The sequence below is a fragment of the Patagioenas fasciata genome, chromosome 1 (genome assembly GCF_037038585.1).
Source record: "Patagioenas fasciata isolate bPatFas1 chromosome 1, bPatFas1.hap1, whole genome shotgun sequence".
Taxonomy (NCBI): Eukaryota; Metazoa; Chordata; class Aves; order Columbiformes; family Columbidae; genus Patagioenas; species Patagioenas fasciata.
In genome coordinates, this window is record NC_092520.1 from 17741134 (window position 1) to 17762843 (window position 21710).

The 21710-nt window shown below is 41.3% G+C and overlaps 1 protein-coding gene across 7 annotated transcripts in view; it reads left to right on the forward strand.

The window, feature by feature from the left end:
- Positions 1–21710, forward strand: part of GRIA4 (glutamate ionotropic receptor AMPA type subunit 4) — a 231852-nt gene that overhangs the window by 194448 nt on the left and 15694 nt on the right. For 3 of the 7 annotated variants that reach the window (XR_011737309.1, XM_071803674.1, XM_071803679.1), the window contains exon 14: positions 20021–20135. The exons of the other annotated variants lie outside the window; for them this stretch is intronic. Coding sequence is in view for 2 of the 3 variants with exons in the window: in XM_071803674.1 (XP_071659775.1) it covers positions 20021–20135 (115 nt within the window). In the remaining variant the exon portion in view is untranslated. The remainder of the gene's footprint in view (positions 1–20020; positions 20136–21710) is intronic. 7 annotated transcript variants of the gene reach the window in all.

Here is a 21710-nt window from a genome sequence, read left to right on the forward strand (position 1 = left end):
TTTGCTTTCTTGCAATTTTTACATATAGAGGCAGGGAATTGTAATAATCCTGAATCAAGTCACCAAATTGCAGTGAAGAGCATTGTTATTGAGAGAATTTCTGAGGTTTATGTCTTTAGAAGAAGACAACTGATTAGTGTCCATGATGCTGCACTCACTGAATTTTCTCTGTCCTGGAAAAAAACCCAAAAAAAACAAAAAAATAAAACACAGTATATCTTTCAAGTACTTCAAAGAGGCATCTGTGATCTACCTTGCCCCACAGAGCCTATTTCTTCATTGCCACTTGCAAGATGTTTTCACCTCCAGACTTCAGGGGGGATTCATAGTTGAACAAAGTTCTCCAGGGTCTGGAGCAGAGACCAGAAGTCACAAGTGTTTGTTTTGTTGCCACTTCTGTTTTCCTAAACTACAAATGATGTTTGAAGCAACTGATGGAGGGCAAAGCTCTTCCAAGAAGTGCAGCTCCCATTTTGGTTGCACAGTCACGTTCTGCTAATATCATCCTGCTCCTTACTCCAAGCAAGGTCCCAGGATTTTAATAAGAACAGTTGAGAAACGAGGTGCTTCTGAGCAGGAGTGAAAGGACAGAGCATAGAAATAGCGATAAAATTATTGCCTAGAAATGTGAGTTTTGATCTAAACATTGCAATGGCAATAGGTATTTTTAAATTAGCAGTATAATCAGTGTAAAAGGTGAAATGACCATTCCATCACTTCAGCTTTCTTATTGGTTTAACAGCACAATGAGGTTTTTGTTTTGTTTTCCCTTTTTTTTTTTTTTACAAGATATTTATACAAGAGCTTTGTCCTTTTGATATTTAGTGATTACTAAAGGTTAAGTTCCTGTCCTGTCATAGAGAAGCATTGCTTGGGCCAGTCAGTGGTAGTCAGCATCAGGACAAGTTTCATAACAGGCTTATATTCTACAATGAGAAAGAAATAGAGGCATCCAAAAAAAAAAAAAAAATAAAATGAAATAAAAAAAAATCACAGTTCTTTTTTTGTTTGTCTGTTTCATAAATATTTGAGTGCAAACAGAATAGGAGCTTCATGATATCAAATCTGTCCAAACAAAATTTGTCAGGCTGTTCACTCCTCTGTGACGTAAAAAATAACATGTATTTAAGTGTATTTAATTATAACCAATTAACTTCCCTAAAACTATCAGGGAAGGCCAGAATGTCTCAGAAATACTGATACCATTGCAGTGTGACTTTCTGGATGTTTGCCATGGTTTGATAAGCACTAATCCCCATAGTTTGCCAGTGGGATACAAAAGGGTTATCATTGTTTCCAATCTATAGATCCTCTGAGGAACAAACTCTGTTTCTTGGCATTTTGGAAATAAATTTCTCCTGCCCTTTTCCCTTCTATTTCCCCAGTCCCTCGTAAAGCAGCTCAGCAGAGGGCAAGATGCAGCCCATTATATTTTAACAATGCAGCTCATTATTATTTCTCTCTTTACTTTTCATTACAACTCTCTGGCTGTTTAGGTGTCAATTCCCAGGAAACTACCAGGCTTCAGAATATGTATTCACTAAGGGCACAAGCCAGCTACCCTTTGAAGTTAATGGTACAATTCCTGCCAAGTAAAAGGACTATCACGCTAAGATAATAATTGTCCAGGTAAATTGTAGGTAGACTAAAGCAAGGAAGCAGGCCACTGAAAGGCATCTCAGTAGCTCGTAACAATACCTCTCTGTGGAATTGACATTTGGGGAAAAAATAGCACCTGAAAACCAGTTTGTGATTAACCTGTGTGGTAGTTGCAAAACTGTCCACTTTCAATTGACAGTAAGTACTAGATGGACTCCCAAAAGACACAAAATAACCATTAAGTCTTTATGGAGCCTCGGCTCTTGTGAGAAATCTCTAATCAAAAGTAGGGGGGAAAGTTTGTTTTCTTTCTCATGGTTTCTTTGAGCTGAGAATGGTATCTTAGACTGGCACACTGTGCAATGGCGTAGGCATTATTGAGTGAGTGAACATCCCAAAATGAAAGGTGAAAAGCTGTTGCCAGTCAAAAAAAGCACAAAACAAGATACAGGAGTTTTAATATATAATTTAAGCTACTCTGTGTCTTGACGCAGCATCTCTAAAATGCGTCTATTTCCCAGTGTCAGCAAGATGCTCCCAAGGCACTCAGGTTCCAACTAAAAATGGCCATACATGTATCTCACTGAACAATACAAGTTTAAATATTGTAGGATAGAACAGTGACTTGTGGTCAATCAGTAATTATTTCTCTGAGCTGGTGTACTGTGTGTGTGGTAGGAAGTAGAGCCAAAACTGCTGCTTTTTTTCTCAGCTGTCTCTAGGTAGTCTTTGCTCAAGTCTCTCTGTATTTTTATAGCTAGAAGCCTTACTCCCATTTTCTGCCTTCCTTCCTCTGCTTCCTATTCCAATTAAGTCACAAAGTAAGAGCTTAAATCAAAGCTAAGAAAGAATTTAGCTCCTATTAACCATACATTTTAGCAAATCACGTGATGCTGAAAAATGCTGTGTGCTCTATTGTTGAATGAGATTCTTTTAACAGCTTTTGTCAGTTTTCTGTAGTCGAAGTGTGACTGCAATTTTCCTGCACTTCTTTAAAGCCAAAAGACAGCTGGGTGAAAGTGGTCCAAGCCTGACCTGATACAAAAACCAATTTTATTGTTGCAGTTTAGTTATTTCTTTCTACTCTAAAAGAACACATATAAAGAACAATCTGCCTCCAGAATCTAGATAAGACAGAGCTCTTTTATTTCTTAACTTCCCCCCCACCCCAGCCCACGTGGGCAGGCACAGCACCTCTGTGCAGGAAGATCCAGATCCCATGCATCTTCCATCAGTAGCAGCAGGGATGAATGAGGCCTGCAGGTGAGAGCAGCCCCAACATCTGGCAACCCATCTGTTAGCCCCAGATCAGGCTTTCTCTGTACATAATTACACATTACTCTCATTCCAATCTGTTGCTTAGATGGTTCCATTTAGTGCAGCCAAAAAATGCAACTCTGTCTTAAGAAAGCCTTTTACAGTTAGAATAAGACCTTTGACTTCCTCAGTATGGAAGTAGGCACCTGATTTTACACACAGAGCGATGTGGAAATCATTTTTATTGCATTTTATGCTGTGTCATTTGTGTCATTCAGATCTATCTTGGATCTGAAAACTCTGAGTCTACAGAAAAATTCATTGGACTTGTTTGGAAATATGTGCATTATTTCCTACAGAATCTCAGCTTTTTCCACATAGGTCAAATCATCCAAATTTCAGGTGCCTAAATGCAAACATTACTAGGCAACTTTTCATATTTTTACATTTTCAACAAAAATTTGAATTGAAGGTTTCCACAAAAGCTTTTCACTGGTTCCAACACAAAACATTAAGAACCAGAATATAGGTTGATGCTTCTTTCTTTATCGGTTTTAATTTGAATTATTATGTCCTTCTGTGTGCAAAGCTGTGGGTCTACACCACATTCAGATTATCTGCACTTTATAAGATCCATCAGCATATTATAGTATTTTAATTCTATTCTATACCTGCTGATGATATTTTTTCCTTTAAATGCGCATGAACACTTGACAATTAGTTCTGGTTGTGCAGAGTTCAAATAATGCAAACTTAGGCTATGAAAATGCAGTTAAAAGTGAACAGAAAGTCATCACGGTTTCTTGAGGATTTAGTATTTTTTCCTATCACAGCTAAATAAGCAGGCTGCTACTTTTAGCATCTCTTGTACATAGTGGGCAATTATCCACGTCAGTTTCCAATTAGAGTGCTTTTAGTTCGTCCAATTTGCAGGCCACAAGAGAAGATATTGTGACATCAAATAAAATAATTGCAAACATTCAGACCACATGTAGAATACTGCATCCTTTTTTGGCCTCCTAATTCAGGTTAAACAACAATAAATTGAAGCAATTTCAGTGGAAGATGATCAAAGTAAAGCTGGATCTGGAGCACATACCGTGTGAGGAGATGCAGGGAGAGCTGGACTTGTTCAGCCTGGAGCAGAGATGGCTTCTGACAGAAGCCCACAGTGCCTATGGGGAGATCTTCAAGGAGATGGAGCCAGGCTCTTCACAGCAGTACAGGGCAGGAAGATCAGAAAAAAACAGGCATAAACTGACACAGGAGAAGTTCATATGGCGTGCAAGGAGGAACTTTTACCGCTGACTGGCTGAGGACAGTCTGACGGTGACACAGGTTGCCCAGAGAGGTTGTGCAGTCTCCATCTGTGGAGGTTTTCAAACCATAACTATATGAAGCCCTGAGTACCTTGGTCTGATCTCAAAGCTGTGTGTGATCAGGAATTTGGAACACCCACCGCCTGAGATGCCTTCCAGACTGCACTATGCTATGATCCTTTTTAGATAATTATGGATATGAAAAGGACTTCTTCAGCCATCATAGCAAATCTCCTGGAACTGCAGAGGTATTTGGAAGGTTGTAGGAGCTTGCAGAGAGGGATATTTAAGTTTTCTGCATAGCAGAAGGTCTTCTCCACAACTTGTACAAAAGCTGCTCCTGACCACTAGGATTTAGTTATGATTTCTGTGAATCAAAACTCATTCATATTGTTCTCATCTAAATCCCATTCTCATGCTGGAACAGCAAAAGAGATTGAGAGTATCGGAACTCAGTGAAATAAGCAGCAGTGCTTCATATGTCTGCTATGCCGAGGCAAAGGGAGCCTTTAACTTTCTAAGCAACCTTATATGTCTGCTGAGTGACTGACAGCATGGACCTTTGTGGAACCTCTAAGAGTGGAGTCAAAAGGTGGAAGAGTTTTTCCTTACAGGAATCAGACCATTCAGGCTGGTTTTCTCTTACTTTTGGCAGAGTATGCACAAAAATTAGTAGTATCTCATGGTTAAAGACTGAGTTGAGGCAATGTGCACAGAAGTTTGAGCTGGGAGGCCAGAAAGGTAAATTCTCTATGAACACTTGCCTGAAAAGGCCCGAAGATTTCTGTACAACGATGAAGTTGACTGAAGTCATGTCATACTGATGACCTTAATTATGATCCTGCCTGAATTTCTGGAAGTCTTGGAGGGGGTCAGTTCACCTTCTCAGTTCATTTTCACCTTTGCAAATTGAGGGTAATGAAAATTGCCCATCAACCTGAGTGAATAGTGAAGATTAATGGTATAGTGTTTATTGTGCTGTGAATATTTAAATTCCATTCCTCCTTCAGATGTTTGCATGATTAATTCAAATCCATGGAGGTGTGTGCCTCAGAACAAACGCCACAGTAGGATTTTCAGTGTCTTTAATCAAAGAAACTGTTTGCAAGACCAAACAAACAATAGGGAAAATGAAACTTCAACTAGTGATTTCTTAAATAGTCTAAGGTCTATGACCACATGTTGTTCTGTGTTCCCTGTAGAAATGAAAAGCAGAAATCTCCATCACCAGTGGACCTTACAGTTTTTTATTATAAGTGGCATGTGAGCATGTGTTCAGGATATCAGCAATTACATTAGTTGAATCTCCATGTCCACTGCAGAGATCTAGTAGTAATTTACAAATCTTGTTTTCTCTATAGCCTGGCTGCTTGTGTTTGAAACATTACAAGCATAAGTATTACCCTGTTGTTGTGACCATGCTTGGTATGGCTGGTATGAGTGCTGGTGTATTTGCATTTGCTGCTGTGTACATGGCTGTACCAATGGTGGCAATGTTATATAGCTGGTTGCCAGAGGTATTGGATTGCCCTTGTGTAATAATCTCACCTGATCTTGGACTGATGTTCAGCTGGCTTTGGGGCATTTTAATTATCAGCACACTGGCTATTGGAATGACCATCTCGTCTCATTGCTGGCACCGTTTATGTTTATCTCAGCCTATCAGATCTTTCTCATTAACTTCTGTGATAATATTCAGACAGAAAGTCCTAGGAACTCTTCCAGCTAATCCCCATTTTGGCTGCTGACCAAATAAGGCTTTATATGGCACAACTGTAATTGCTTCATTTGTATGGTATTGATCTTCCATTAGGCAAAATACAAGCCAGCATTTCACTAAGGCTCAAGTTATGCAGTATTATTTATTGTTGCTTTATTTATTGTAAATAAGTAATATTATTCATTGCAAGCATTGCAGTTGCAGCTCAAGTTCCCACCTGGGGATTGGACCCCATTTTTTTTTTTTTTCTCTCAGTCTCTGCTTTTAATTAAAACAATTAACTTAAAAGTACTTCCATTATAGTTAGACCAAAGCTTCAGAAACCATCTCTTAGCAGGAATCTTTCAATTTATTGCCTTCCTTATAATCCATCTTTATGAAAAACATCAGTATGGAGTCACAAAGAAACACATAGAGTTACAAAAACTTCTCATGCCTCTTCTCAGTCTGAGTTTAGATCTGAAAACAGTGTATCAGCTGTGCAGATCTTATGAATTAGTGGTTTGTTTCTAGCAACAGAAAGAATGAAGCATCCATCCTGATTCCTCACTGTTGATAATGGCCTTTGACATAGTGGCCATTTTACATTAATAACTTTGTGAACATTGATGTCAGCGAATGAATTCCCTCAGAAGCAAACTGCAGTTTTTCCCTACAGCTTTCCCATGTGGGGTTGCTTCCCTAAGTAGGAAAAACTTATTGGACAAAACAGTGCTTGTATTACAGCACTTTCAGTACTGTACTGTATGCTGATAGTATTTGGCTTTGCAGTCATTTCATGCTTCATTCTCTTTAAGGTGGGACAGGAACTTAGTGGCTGAAAGGTTGAACCAGACAGGCAGAAGATTGGTGCTCATTGGAAACAGCACCTAAAATAGTGGGTTTGTTTCTAAAAGAAAAATACAGACATTCACAGAATCACAGAATCATAAAATAGTTTGGGTTGGAAGGGACCTTCAAAGGTCATCTAGTCCAATGCTCCTGCAATGAGCAGGGACATCTTCAACTAGATCACGTTGCTCAGAGCTCCATCCAGCCTGGCCTGGAATGTCTCCAGAGATGGAGGCCAGCATGGGTGAGTAAGGAGCTCCTGTCAAAACTCAGGTGGAAGAAGGATGTTCATGTAATGTGGAAAAAGGGACAGACTACGTGGGAGGAATGTAAGGAGGCTGTTAGAGTATGCAGGGATGTGGTGAGGAAGGCCAAGCTCCACTTGGAAGCAAATCTGGCCAGGGATATCAAAGACAACAAGACGGGCTTCTTCAGTGTATCAGCAGCAAAAGGAAGGTTAGGGAAAATGTATGTCTGCTGCTGAATGTGGTGGGTGCCCTGGTGACAGATCATACAGAGAAGGCAGGGTTACTGAATGCCACCTTTGCTTCTGTCTTTACGACTAAGACTGGCCCTCAGGTATCCCAGACCCTGGAGGCAGGAGAGGAAGTCTGGCAAAAGGAAGACTTTCTCTTGTTTTGGGAAGATCAGGTTAGAGATTGTTTAAACAAACTCAGTGTCCTCAAATCCATGGGCCCCAATGGGATGCACCCACGAGTGCTGAAAGAGCTGGGAGATGTTATTGCTCCATCATGTTTGAAAGGTTGTGGAGAACAGGAGAGGTGACTGAGGACTGGAGGAAAGCCAATGTCACTCCAGTCTTCAAAAAGGGCAAGAAGGACGACCCGGGAAACTACAGGCCAGTCATCCTCACCACCATCCCTGGAAAGGTGATGGAACAGCTCCTTCTTGACATCATCTTCAAGCATGTGGAGAAAAAGTAGGTTATCAGGAGTAGCCATCATGGGTTCACCAAGGAGAGATCATGTTTGACCAACATGATACCCTTCTATCATGGTATAATTGGCTGAGTAGATGAGGGGAGAGCAATGGATGCTGTCCACCTTGACTTCAGCAAGGCTTTTGACACTGTCTCTCACAATATCCTCATAGGCAAACTCAGGAAGTGCGGGCTGGATGAATGCATGGTGAGATGGATCATGCACTGGCTGGATGGCAGAGCTCAGAGTGTTGTGATCAATGGTGCAGAGTCTGGTTGGAGGCCTGTAGTTAGTGGGGTGTCCCAGGGGTGAGTGTTAGGTCCAGTCTCATTCTACCTGTTCATCAGTGACCTGGATGAAGAAACTGAGTGGATCCTCAGCAAGTTTGCTGATAATACCAAGCTGGGAGGAAGGGCTGACACACCAGAAGGCTGTGCTGACATTCAGTGTGACCTGAACAGGGTGGAGGAGTGGGCAGAGAAGAACCTGATGAAGTTCTACAAGGGCAAGTGTAGGGTCCTGGACTTGGGGAGGAATAATCTCAGACACCAGTACAGGTCAGGGGTGGACCTGCTGGAAGGCAGCACTGCAGAGAGGGACTTGGGAGTTCTGCTTGACAACAGAATGACCATGAGCCAGCAATGTGCCCTTGTGGCCAATGGTATCCTGGGGGTGCATTAGGAAGAGTGTGACCAGCAAGTCGAGGGAGGTTCTCCCCCTCTACTCTGCCCTGGTGAGGCTGCATCTTGGAGTACTGTGTCCAGTTCTGGGCTCCCCAGTTTAAGAAGGACAAGGAATTACTGAAGGGAGTCCAGTGGTGGGCTACGAAGATGATTAGGGGTTCGGAGCATCTTTGTATGAGGAGAGACTGAGAGAGCTGGCTCTGTTCAGCTTGAAGAAGACTGAGAGGGGATCTCATCAATGTTTATAAATATCTCAAGGGTGGGTGTCAAGAGGATGGACCAGACTCCTTTCAGTGGTGTCCAATGATAGGATGAGGGTCAATGGGCACAGACTGAAGCACAGGAGGTTCCATCTGAATATGAGGAGAAACTTCTTTACCTTGAGGGTGCCAGAGCACTGGAACAGGCTGCCCAGAGAGGTTGTGGAGTCTCCTTCTCTGGAGACATTCAAAACCCACCTGGACACATTCCTGTATGATCTGCTCTGGTGAACCTGCTTTAGCAGGTGGGTTGGACTAGATGATCTCCAGAGGTCCCTTCCAACCCAAACCATTCTGTGATCCTTGGGCAACTTGTAGCAGTGTTTCACCACCATCTAGGTAAAAAATTTTCTTTCTCATGTCTAGCCTGAATCTCATCTCTTTTAGTTTAAACCATTGCCCCTTGTCTTATTGCAACAAGCCTTGCTAAAAAGTCTGTCCCCATCTTTCTTCTAGGCTCCTTTTCAGTACTGTAAACCCACAATAAGGTGTCCCCAAAGTTTTGCTTCTCCAGGCTGAACAACTCCAACTCTCTCAGACTGTCCCTCATAGCAGAGGTGCTCCAGTCCTCTAATCATCTTGGTGGGCTCCTCTGGATCCTCCCCAACAGGTTCATATCATTCTTACTTTGGGGGCTCCAGAGCTGGATGCAGAACTCTGGGTGGGATCTCACCAGAGTGGAGTGAAGAGCGAGAATCACCTCCCTTGACCTGCTGGCCACACTTCTTTTTACGAATTCAACTCAATCTGGCTACTCTATGAATTCCAGAGAACAGCAATAGCAGTAAGTTCCTTTTTTTCCAGTTGCAGCTGCTGAGTAGATGGCAGGAGGGTTTTTTTCTCTCACTATGACCCTTGCCTCAGATACCTATGTCTCTGTCCCGCTGAGAGGGATTAAATTAAACTCTTTTTGTATGAGTCTTCTCTGACAATATCTTTGAAATACTAGCCAGCATAGAGGACTTCTGTCACCTTTTATGGAGGATCTTAAGCTGACGGTGAGGTAGTCTGTGAAAAAAAGGTGTGCAGAGATGCTTAGTTGAGCATCTTTACTTATTGAAGTCACTCCATTGTGACTCCTGGATTTTTTTACCCTTTCTTAATCTTAAACTGATATCTTAAACTAATCAGTTTCTGTTGGGAGGTCTTGTTTCTTGCAAGGAGGAAAATATAGCAATACAACATGAGGGGTACAATAACAGGAGGTGACCATGTTAAATATAGTTCCTCTTACCCGTTTTGTATGTTCATGAATGGTGAGATTCAACCTGGTATAAATGAAAAATTGGAGAAGTCTGATAGTGAAATCTCTTCAAATATTGCCAACTTTGAACCAGTCTTCAAAAATGCTGGACATGTTCAATAACCCATTAAGAAATATCTTTGGTTTATTATATTAGCTGCCTTGCTACCCACTAAACAGAACATACATTTATATCACACATTGAGATATGGGGCTGCTTAGTAACCAGAAAAGCTAATTTTTGCAGTGAGCCAAACAGGATATTTTCTTTTCCATGATTTGTAGCAAAAGTCAGCAATAAGTCCTGACTAGTTCTGGAGGTCGCAGTAACATTTCTTTTGAGGACAGCTGAATCAGCCTGGGGCTGGCTCTTCTATGGATGAAAGCTGTGAAATGCTCAGTCGAAGGTACAATATTTCTGCCACTGCTGGGACATGTTGAATGGAGTGAAAAATTAGAAGCTGCTGAAACAGCTGCCACCTGGTTTGTACTGGAAGATTTTGATGTAGTAAAATCTTCCTTTGTGTAGGGTGTCCAGAGTCTGTGATTTTAATAGCCTGTCTAGTAATCCATCAGTCATATCAAACAGATTGAGATGGATATAAAGAAGGAACAACTTTCCAGGTGATAAGGAACTACACCCTATTGCTATTCAATAAGCACTGAATTGCATCCAAAAGAGATACATTTTTCCCAGCCTCATTCTGGGTAAAAATACTCATTCTGTGGCATTCAGAAGCACAAACTTAAAATGCTTTACAAATATATTGTGTAAAAGAAAATCTAAATCTACTGGTCAGCATCAGTAAAGATGAATAATATTTTCAACCCTATTAAAATCGAATAATCCATTTGTAAAACAAATAGATCATTTGCGCAGACAGTAAACTACAGCATCTGACTTTTTCTTGCAGATGACATAACATAAGGAGTCTCAACAACATGTGCCTGGCTAATGTGACACAATGATGTTTAAAGAGACCTGCAGTACTGCAGTGTAGGAAGGAGAGGGACAGCATGAGCTGTGACAGAGTTTTATTGCTGTGGCCCCTACCCGAGCTGTCACTCCCTGTCTTTCAGTAGTGGTAATCCAGCACTGAGGGAACCTCTGCCCTGCCACAAAAACCCAACCTGTCTGGGCCAGTACTACCATTTTCTCTCAGCTGGGGTCCCCTGAATTTAGGAGTTGCTGGAGAGGCAGGTGAAAGAGCAGCCAAACACCCTGCTGCGACAAAACCGTGAGTCCAGATCTCCTTTGCCTGAGGTGTAAAAAGGCAAAAGTCTTTCTGTCAGCCGTGCCAGAGGTGAATGTTACCCCATCTGAAACCTCTAAGTATTTGGGGCACATGCATTTAAAAATGCTCATTTTATACATTTCAAAATTTAAAATACTATTGTGCTTTCAGCAATATCAAATATATAAAAACTGTGAAGGGCTCAGGATTCCTAATGTTTCTGTGGTGAGAGTTTCAAGGCAGCTGGTAGTGGGCTAAGCTTATCCTTAGAGAAATTCCTGCAGTGTGGAGACAGTGTTACACTGGTGCTCAGACACTTTTGAAAAATCCCACTCAAGCCTTTAAAAAATATATTTTGAGTTGCAGGTATTGGACAGCAGCAACCTATTCACATAAGCCTGCTTATGCTGCAGCAAGCAAGAAAAATTGTGCTTTGAAAAGTGGTACTGCTCAATGAGAACAGGATTATGTTGTCGTTAGCGAACATTAAAATAGCTCAGAGTTGGGAGAAACGAGTATTGCTGCTGCTACTGAAGACTATTTACTGAAACATTATGAACAGTTACTCTAGGGACAAATTTATGTGTTTTTTGTTTACAGCAGAGCTTTGTATAAAGCAGAGAAACAAGCTTAGTTGTCTTCTCAGGTCAACTGCTGTTGTTTTTACACAAGCAAAATACATATTTAATTGTTCGTGCCAAGAAGTGTTTGCATACTGTAATTGGAATATCTGGCTGCAAAACAGCTTTCAATTTATATAAATATTTTAAACTACAGTAATCAGACCTCTAGCTGGTGCAAATTGTCAGAACTTCTTTGAATTCAAAGTAGCTATGGCAATTTTTAGCAGCAGTGGGTCTCCCATTAATTGGAGCTCCTGCTGATCCTCAAGGTGTCAGTTTGACTCATATTTGTTTACAAAGCTCAATTCAAGTAACTAAGCTGGATGCTTAGGATATACATAGCAGCTGTAAATACTCTGTGCCCCTGGAAATTAAACCATCTTATTTGGATGGCTAAATGAAGAGTGTTATTTTAATTAGCCAAAATTGAAAATTATTTAAGCACTGCTTTAAATTCCTCATCTCTAAACAAAGAATAACAATGCATATACACTCTTGTAAAGATACTTTGTTATTAGTGTTCGAAGAATATTTTGAGCCATTCTTCTGGAAGAGGTTTTTTAAATGCAATTGGGCAGGTGATTCTTAAATAACCTTTGAAAATTATATTATCTCCTAATGCAACACACGACCTGCTCATAGCTTTTTTGCAAGACTTTTGGATTTCTGCAGGCCAGTCAGTTCCTCAGGGGCATGTGGATTTTGCAAGATGAAATTCAAGAGGCACCCACTGTCCTGGTCCGTCCCCAGCTGGGCCTAGGCACTCAACTGAGATAGTCGGTCACATATTTTCTCCAATAAGCATGTATATAGCAATGGAAGAGTTTTGCAGGAAAGCCTAGGAGACCCACTGCAGAAGAGTTAGTATTGTTGTGAAGACTCACAACTTGAATACTAGTAGTTCTCTATTTAATACAAATGCTGCGCAAGCTATCAGAGCAAGTGCCACAGGCTCTGTTTTGTTTGAACTATCAGCTACATGTGACAATATCTTGATATGTGCTGTGCTTCAGTATTTGAACACAATTTTTTCAAACAAATAGCATTACGGCATGCAAACCTTTATAAATCCCGGTACAGAAATTATTCCTATGAATTTTTGAATGTGTTTAAAAAAGCATTATTTCGAAGTTGGCTCTTTTTCATTAAAATTTCAGTTGCTTTCCTTGTAAAAATGCTTTTGCATTAGCACAGTTTTTTAATATTTGCATTATTGATCATTCAAGCCTTCTGAGTATAGAATGATGTAAGCTTTGGCTACATCTTCCTCGTTAACAAGTGCTTGTTTCATTCCTAATTTATTAAACATATTCAGCAAGTGCCATGCAGCTTTACACTTAATTTCTCTTGATGAATTGTCAAACACCCTTAAACTGCGCTGCATTTGTGTCATGTTACATTCTGCCATCAGCACTTTTCAAAACATGGTTAAAATAATCAGCTCAGAAGATGAGCAGGTTTTAATTTTTTGCTTGGTATGGTTGTGTTTTAATTTTTCCTGTTAAAAATCATTTGAAGAGGTTGAGATGGACAAATGGCAAAGAGATGATATGAACAAGCTGTAAAAATGCATCCACTTGTGTTTTGTTAAGTATGTCTGAGACAGATCCTCAGCTGCGTCCGCAAAGCACTAGGCTGTATGGCAAGGGAAGGCTCTTGGGCAGCTGTGGCCTCCTCTTCCCAAGCCACCTGGGCTGGATACAGATTAGATCATGAGAGAATAACTATGATTCACATCACTGAAATAAGGTCACTGAAGTCTCTCTCTCTGCCTTGTCTCAAGGGAGGGTCCCCTCCAGCTGGTGCCAGGAGCACTGAGGGGCATATCAGGGAGACAGCTGCATTGGCAGGTAGCCGCAGGAAGAGACATCCAAAGTGCGAGGAAGAAAACAAGCTTTAAGTTGTTTGGGACGGGTTATCAATTGCTGACATGGTGGTGGCTGTGACATGGTGGTCTTGGGAAAGCTTGTTCTCTCAGTGAGCTCCTGCGGTGCACCACCGTGTCCACAGCTCCACTTCCGATTGTGCAGTAGTTTGCTGATTCCCACTTCTTTCCAGGCTTATGTAGGAATATGTATGAAACAAACTTATGTGACAAGTAGTCATAGATCATACTGGAGTGAAAAACAATTCCCTATATTTTGCCAGTTGATCCATACATCATGTATGGCCGATCTAGGGTGCATTAATCATTTAACATTCAGGTGCTCTTTGAGGTTTGCTTTACGTTCAGAGAACCAAAGGTTAAACAGAGATGGCATCTCTTTGCCAAGTGTGACTTCTAAGTGACTGAGCGATTTCTGAGGCTTTCAGATCCTTGTGGGAAGGATTTGTGAAAAGCCTTTTAGGGGCTCAGGGTCTCTGTTTGGCCTCAGTAACTGCAGCGGTGGCACCAGCAGTTCTAGGATGATACGCTGTGCAATACGGCTGCAGTTGAAACAAAGCTGTCTCTGTGTGTGTAGAGTCTCATTAGTGAGTCATGTTATTTTTGCACATCCTGCTTGTTCATTATTTCAAGTGAACAACATCCCCAATGCTAAGCAGTGAAACAACAGTGCCGCCGTCTGTAAAAATAATGGCAGAATTTCACCAAGAGTCTGCCCAGGATTCAGGGAAGTATTTTCCTATCTAACGTGCCAGTAACACAGAATTTATAAGACTTAAGTTCAGAAAAGGGATTCAGGAAAATGTCACAGCTGTTTAAATAGGTAAGACATTTAAGTTTTCCTGGCAAAACTCTACCAATGGCTTAAAAGATTGTTATTAAATGCTCCCAGCAGACATCTTGCCTTTGTTGTAATGAGTACTTAGGGACCTGCCGGTGCTTTTATGCCATTAAGTATTCAGAGACAGGTATTCTGAGACCTAGCTTCATGGACGAGATCTCCTTTGCTACGTGTTCTCAGGCCAAGGCTGTCTCCTCTGAATTGCATTCATGGATGGTGCTGAGCAGTTCTGATGGGTGGTGCTTCCCACCCATCCCATGAACTGCTGTGCATCCAGAGATACTGGGAGCTGAAAGACTTAGACAAAAAGCAGCTGTGTCTGAAACTGTGGATACTTATTCAAGTCTATCCAGGCTGGAGAAAGCCTTTTCTGCCTGTTGCATGCATTCAAGCTCTGGGCAGTATACTGCTCAAACAGGCTTGATCTTACCATGCAGGATGCATTTTATGTTTTAGTTTCTGGTTTCTTAGAGATGCTGAGTTGCTGCCTTGTAATTGGTGATTAAAGTGTTGCATTAGGCAAAATTTACTGCCCTATCCTGTGCTGTTCCCCCATGGCTCTCAGATTTCCAGAAGTGCTCATGATGTTGACTGCTGTGGTCTCCAACCTGGGCCTCTTTCCCTTGTGGTGTAGAGACCTTTGTGTATCTCTATCAGCCTTGGAAATGCTGGTTGAGCATGTAATTGCTACATCCCACGGTGTTGTGTGCCTTAGCGTTTGGTTCATTTGTTGAATGCCTGCCTCGCTGCTTCGTACAGACTGAAGTCCAATGGATGGTCCATCTGCTGACCATTGCTGTGACCCAAACTCACTGGAAGTCAAAGCAGACCTCTCTGCTTGCTTCCCTGAGCTTTGGGCAAGCCACCCTACTGTGGTTCTTTTGGGTAGCAGGTGAGTTATTGCTGTCTGGAGTCATAGATGTTATCTGGCAAGGGACTGGGTGGTTACGCTGTCATCTGTCTGTGCAGATTTATCTTTTGCTGAACTGCAAAAGACATATCTGTAGTTGGCACAAGTGGGCTCTTTAAAAAAAGAAGTGAGACTGATTAAAGTTTAAAACTCTTGTTACTATGGAAAGATGGAAAATGATTTTAAATGAGTGAGAATTATTTCATTATATTAAAATTTTTCATACTGTAATTCTATAGGCAGCTTAAGAAGAGCTGTGATCCACGCATTCAAATCGCTGTCCATGCACTCAAGTAATTGTGAAGTGAGGTATCAGTGCAACGCAAGGGTTGCAGTTTTGGCTGAAGTGACTGGACCATTGCATGCAAGGACTCCGTTTTCTTCTGAGTAATGGGAAGGGCAGGATTGTGTAATGATAGCAAGGATGAAGAGTCAAATATTAAAGCACTTGCCTGCTTTCTACTATTATACCCTTAGTCTTGCAAAGATTTCAATTCCTTTATTGAGGAACACATTGTTCTTCAGTGGAAAATTTGACTAAATGTGGTATTGAGGATACAGCTCTACTTTTTAATGGTGAAAGAACAGTTTCTGCCACAGATACCAAAGCTTTGAAATGCCTTCCTCTGTGGCAGAATGAAGCACTGTCTAGGATGAGTTGGAATGATCTAGCCTGGCACTGAGTTCTCAGGTATATAATTTTCAATCTAGTCACCACTGCACCTATCAGGATCTCAGTTATACTTCTGTGGGAAATACGGCAGTGTTGAGCAAAGGTTCTCTGTGTTTTGCTGACTAGAAGGAAATTATTTGTTTCCACATGTTGAGGTGGACCTGGATAACAAAGCAACAGAGAAAGAAGCAGTGTGAAACTAACCTGGTTTTACATGGCCTACTAGACATGATGAGGACAATAATGTGTTACATTTATAAACAATACGGTTTAATATCAGAGCAATGATTGCAGCTAAAATCCACATTTACTTCTTCATCCTTTTTATTTCCATTTCTCTATTGTGCTGTGAAACTGTCTATGGATATGGCTAATAACCCAGCTAAATAACCCTCTCATGAATGGGTTTCATTTGTTTATTTATTACTCTAGGATTACTATCAACCAGCTGCAGCTTCTCTACATGACTGGGAAAATTTTCATTTATAATCTTTAGTTCTTCAAAAGATAAATTTGAACATTGGGTAAGCGAGCAAGCTCTTTCCCTTCAACATGGAAATTAAATATGAAAACTTTTCTTAGTTGTCAAAAAAAATCACCTGGTTGTTTATTATTCATCTTAGAATTTCCAAATAAAAGGTCTAATCAGACATTAACTTGAAAAGCTTGAAAAAAAAAGTTGTAAGTTACCAGGTAGCATCATCATCCAAGATAAGATAAAGATTGGAAAAAAAACCCACCTTTCTAAGAATTTTAGCATAAGGATTTTGTCTAATTCAATGAGCTTTACTGTTCATACTTGAGAGACTACAGCTTAGACGAAATAGCATGAAGAGTCTTTTACAGATAGACTGATTCATAGGGCTTCCCATCTGCTTTAAAATAAGATTGTGCTTAAGTGGCTCATTGAATTGAGAGTTAGTGATATTCCTTGAGACACATTTCATTTTTTGTGGAGTGATCATTCCTACCAGCATCTGTAGCAGTGTCAAAGCAGCTGTTTATGTTGTCACTACCCAGTGTGACAATTAGACATCACAGCATTAAATTAGACCTTGTTTTAGTTCCTGTTGAAGGGAGTTTTGACATTGACTTCATGGACAGCAGGCTCAAGCTATATATCTAAGCCGTTTTCAGAATAAGTAATGTTGCTCAATGTCAAAGAAATAGTGTTTCTCAGATCATCTTTCACCTGTGGCTCAGTCCCAATGTCCTTACGGAGGTAAAATTTGCATTTAGTATGCTTGAAATTTGTAAAGTGACAAGGCTGGCCACACAGTTACCTTTCTGAATGGGACAAACGGGGCAAAAGCATAGGCTTTGTAACTAAAAGCTGAGTAGGAAAAATCTGTAGTAAATATGACTGGTTTAAAACCAATTGCTTCCAAGAACAAAAGGGACAAATGAACAATTTCATTCCAGTTTTGCAATTGCTCCTCTCCCTCTGGAGTGTGGACCATAATTAGAGCACTTATACAAAATCACATTTGTCAGCCTGGCTGCTAAATTCCCCTTAAAGCTTTACCCACAAAGAGCAGTCTGTTATCACTCCCACTGCAGCCTACAGTTCTCATTTTCACCTTCAGGGACAGACAAGCAATTACGTTATCTCTATTGAAAATCTCGTATAAATGTAACTACAGTGAAGCCAGGTAAAGTCAGATCTACACAAAAGCAGTTTTCAAACTTCATGACCAGCCAGCAAAGTCCTGTCTCGGTTCCAGCAGGAGCTATATGAAAGGTTGTTACCAGAGGACAGTGAAGCTATGTCTTGAAGCTGATATTTGTCCTACAAATGGGCCAATGTTGTAAGGAATGCTCCATAATCTGTGAAATACCATTGTCTATACCTGTCTGCCAAGAAGACGTCTCTCCTAGTGACTGAGAGAAAAATTCCCATTCTAAGACAAGAAGGGACCCCCAGGGACCAGAGACCAGCCATTTCTACAGAGGGTGAATCACAAGCCCCAGTTGCTTCTAGTGCCATAAGATCTGTTGGAGCCCTGCCACCAGAGGATCTCTCTTCCCCAAGCCTTCTTCAAGTGCTTTGACGGTGTTGCATCCTCTCATGATAGGGAAGATACCATTGACAGACATAGCACTTGCCAAATTCTACTCAGCCCTAAGAGAGATCTTCACTACATCAAGAGAGAAACTCCATCTTTCTCAACTGCATATTTTCCCTGAAAAGCAGTAGTTAAGCTACTGGCACCTCACAGATATTTCTCTCCCTTTGGACATGAATGATGCTTCAAGGATGTGAGGCTACTGCTCCACATGCATCTGCAGATCCATAAACCAGCCTGGGCAGACCAGAAAGAGTGTACGTCTGATAGGCTTGGATGCCCTGGGGACCTCTTAACAGGAAAGAGGAAGAGGAAATTTTATTATGATGAATTATGAGTAAGGATTGCTATAGTTATGTACCATTAGGATATGTGACTGTTGATGATCTTAGTAATAAAGATAGGAAGTCACACATTTGAACAAATGCAGAGGTTCCACAGGAAGTGATGAAGGCTGCATAAATGCCTTGGCAGATTGGTTATCAACTGATTTTAAAATGTCATATACTGACTGTAGTTCCTGTTGTAAACCCAAGTGCCTTACATTTGGGTTTGTATGGTAACCTATACTGTCTGCCAGTATACCCTCTGCCATCCAATCAATACTCTCCAGACACCTGAAGGATGATCTGTGAGCATGCACAGAAGCACCCCTACCCTAGGAACAGCTGTGTTCCTTTCTTGCCTGAGTTTCAGTGCACTCCCAGCAGCCTTGAGTTCATACAGCTGCAGTGATTCTGTGCTTTAGCCTTCATGTTGGCAGCCCTTCTCTGCCTATACAGATCCAAAGCCCTTCTCATCTCTCATCTGAAAAAAGAGCACTTAAACATGGGATGAGAGACATGGGATGGAGACCCTTTCAGTCAGTTGTGCCTACACTACTGTGCTGATAGAAATACCGGATTCATCTTTCTAGCAAGCATGTATAAATCCTCTGGGGAAAAGTCCTCAGGACATCTCGAATACCTGCTTGTATCTCAACACTCAGTGAATGGGCTGGGTTGGGTCTTCCCAGTGCTTGAGCTTCTGTTTGGCTGCACTGTCCCCAGGTTTCCCCAGAGAGGATGCTCTCCACAGCCGCCTTTGTTCCCCCAGCATAGGTACCCTTTGGGCTGGGAGACAGACCGCTCTCCCAGGATAGCAAGTTGGTCCCTGGAGTCACGGCGCTAAACTAGACCCCAGGTCTTGGATTTCAGCTCAGCCTCTGTGCAAAGGGAGCAGGACTCTAGAACCTGCATCCCAAGTGTACGGATGTACCTGCAGCAGATGATGAAGCTTCAGACAGGCAAGGACTCCAGGCACCTCTTTGTGCATTGTTTTCTATTTACTCTAAACAGCATCATAGTCAGCGTGCAAGCTGTTAGCACTCTTCTTCATTTCTGCCTCACATTGCCTGTTTCTGGAGCTCTAGCCCATAGCTTGTGCAGGACCACTCTGAAGTGCTATCTGTCAAAGCTGTATGTGACACAGTGGCTAGCAGCATCTAGCATAGGCATCTGGATCTTGGCTCTTTAGTATACAGGAATACATTTTTCCATCTGCTTGAAATATCAGCCTGGGCCCACACTAGACGTATTCTAAACGTATTCTAAATGTACACACTATACATATTCTAAACATAGATTCAAATAAATCTGTGTAAATTGTTTATAATTCTGGTAGAGTTTTGTCATCAATTTGCAAAAATAATTTTGGTTGGTTGATAGAATTTTCTTGTTAAAATCCAAGCCATTCTGAAAATAATTTCTTCACTGGAAACACATTTTTCACATTTGAAAGTAACTACAATTATGTGTGCTGCCAAGGCTTTGAAATATGGAAATGAGAGGTTTATTTAGTGTGTGGATCAAGCTTATAAACAGCTTAAGTCCTCATTCCTTCTAACATCTTAATAGCTGTGCAGTTTCTTACAAAATATGTTTTATCGTTTCAAGAAATGCTGTTAACCTCGCAGTTTTAAAACTGAATGAACAAGGCCTCTTGGACAAATTGAAAAACAAATGGTGGTACGACAAAGGAGAGTGTGGCAGCGGGGGAGGTGACTCCAAGGTTAGCCTCAATGTCACCAAAAGCGGGTAAACAGTATGTAAAGTAATTGGTGCATCTGCTGGGGTTTTACCTGCGATGAAACAGCTTCACCAGTAGCACAGCACTTCTGGTACCTACAGTTGAAATCTAGGTGTATGCAATTACTGTCAAAGCAAAAATATTTGCATTTGTTTAAGCACCCCAAGGGGAACTCATAAACAGTCTCTGTTATGAGATCTATCACCAGTTTTCAGACACCTGCGTCTTTTGAAATCGTGATGAGCCTTTTCCAAGTTTGTTCTTGTGAACAAGCAGTTTGAAATCTTCGGGAGCAAATACCAGCTCAGACTTTTTTTCTGCTATGTGGTACTACCCAAAATATTTTCCAGTGACAGTAGAGGAAAAGGGTGCAAATCAGTGTGACTACTTCCTAGCAGTAATTTAGTGCATGGACCAGACTCAGGGATCCACTATTCACACAAACAATACTGGTACAAATTACAATTTTCACGTGAGTATCCAAAACAGGAGGACAAATTTCAGCTAAAATATCTTCACACTGACATTTCCTGATATCCTACCAGCAAACTGAAATCCATGGTGGTTCCCTAGGCAGACTTTATCAGACAGGAATTTTAGGCTGAATTTTATGCTGAGGTGATGACAGCTTTTTATTCTTCCAGCATTTCCATATCTTCCATATGGCCGGTGCAAATACTTCCTTGCCTCCTCTCAGCTTCCTTTTGGGAGACTGCATTTTGCTGAAAAGAAACCAAGATGTGGAAGCGGAAGATGGTGAAGTAGGGGAGGATGAAGGTCTTAAAAATACCACTTCCATGCCAGGCAGCATGTAATAATATTTATTTATGTGCTTGTGTGTGAAAATATATAAGAGAATGCTGCACAGGTAACTGCAGGCACAGAGCTAGTCAGATATAGATGATTACATTTGACTGATGTGTCATACACAGCTTGTGTAGCTCCCTTTACAGTGGCCTACATATATTTTTTCTTACTATTTTCTTTCCTCCTTTAGTCCTCCTGCTCTTTCATGCTGTGTCCTGGCCTCAGGGACCATCCCTTGGGCTGCTCTGCACTCACCCAGAACTGGTCTCCTAATCCTCTTCACTTTGCCTTTGATCCTGCTGCTCTACCTGTTTTCCCCTACCACTGTGCTTGCCAGCTTTCACAGTTTCAAAAATGGTCTCTATTTTCCCTTCCAAAGTGCTTAGGCATATTAGACCTGATAGCACTTACCTGCAAGTGTAAGACAAGACGAGACAAGACCTGCAAGACACCAGCTTCTTATAAGAAAGCTGACAAGTGAACCATAAATGCCTGAACCAAGCCTGAACTTTTGCATTCGAGTGGAGGGGTGTTTATTCAGTTTTTTTAAATGTCATAAGCAGGGAGTCACATCATTAAAATATCTCCATTTTATTAGATTACACTCCTCACAAACCTCCTGTGGATGAAAGGTGAGATAAAAGCTAGGTGGCAAACCAAGGATGCATTTAACTTATTTTACCTGATTTCCAGCCACTGAGTCATGAAGCAGAAAAAGGGGAGCAGCTCATGGTAGACGGATGAGCAAGG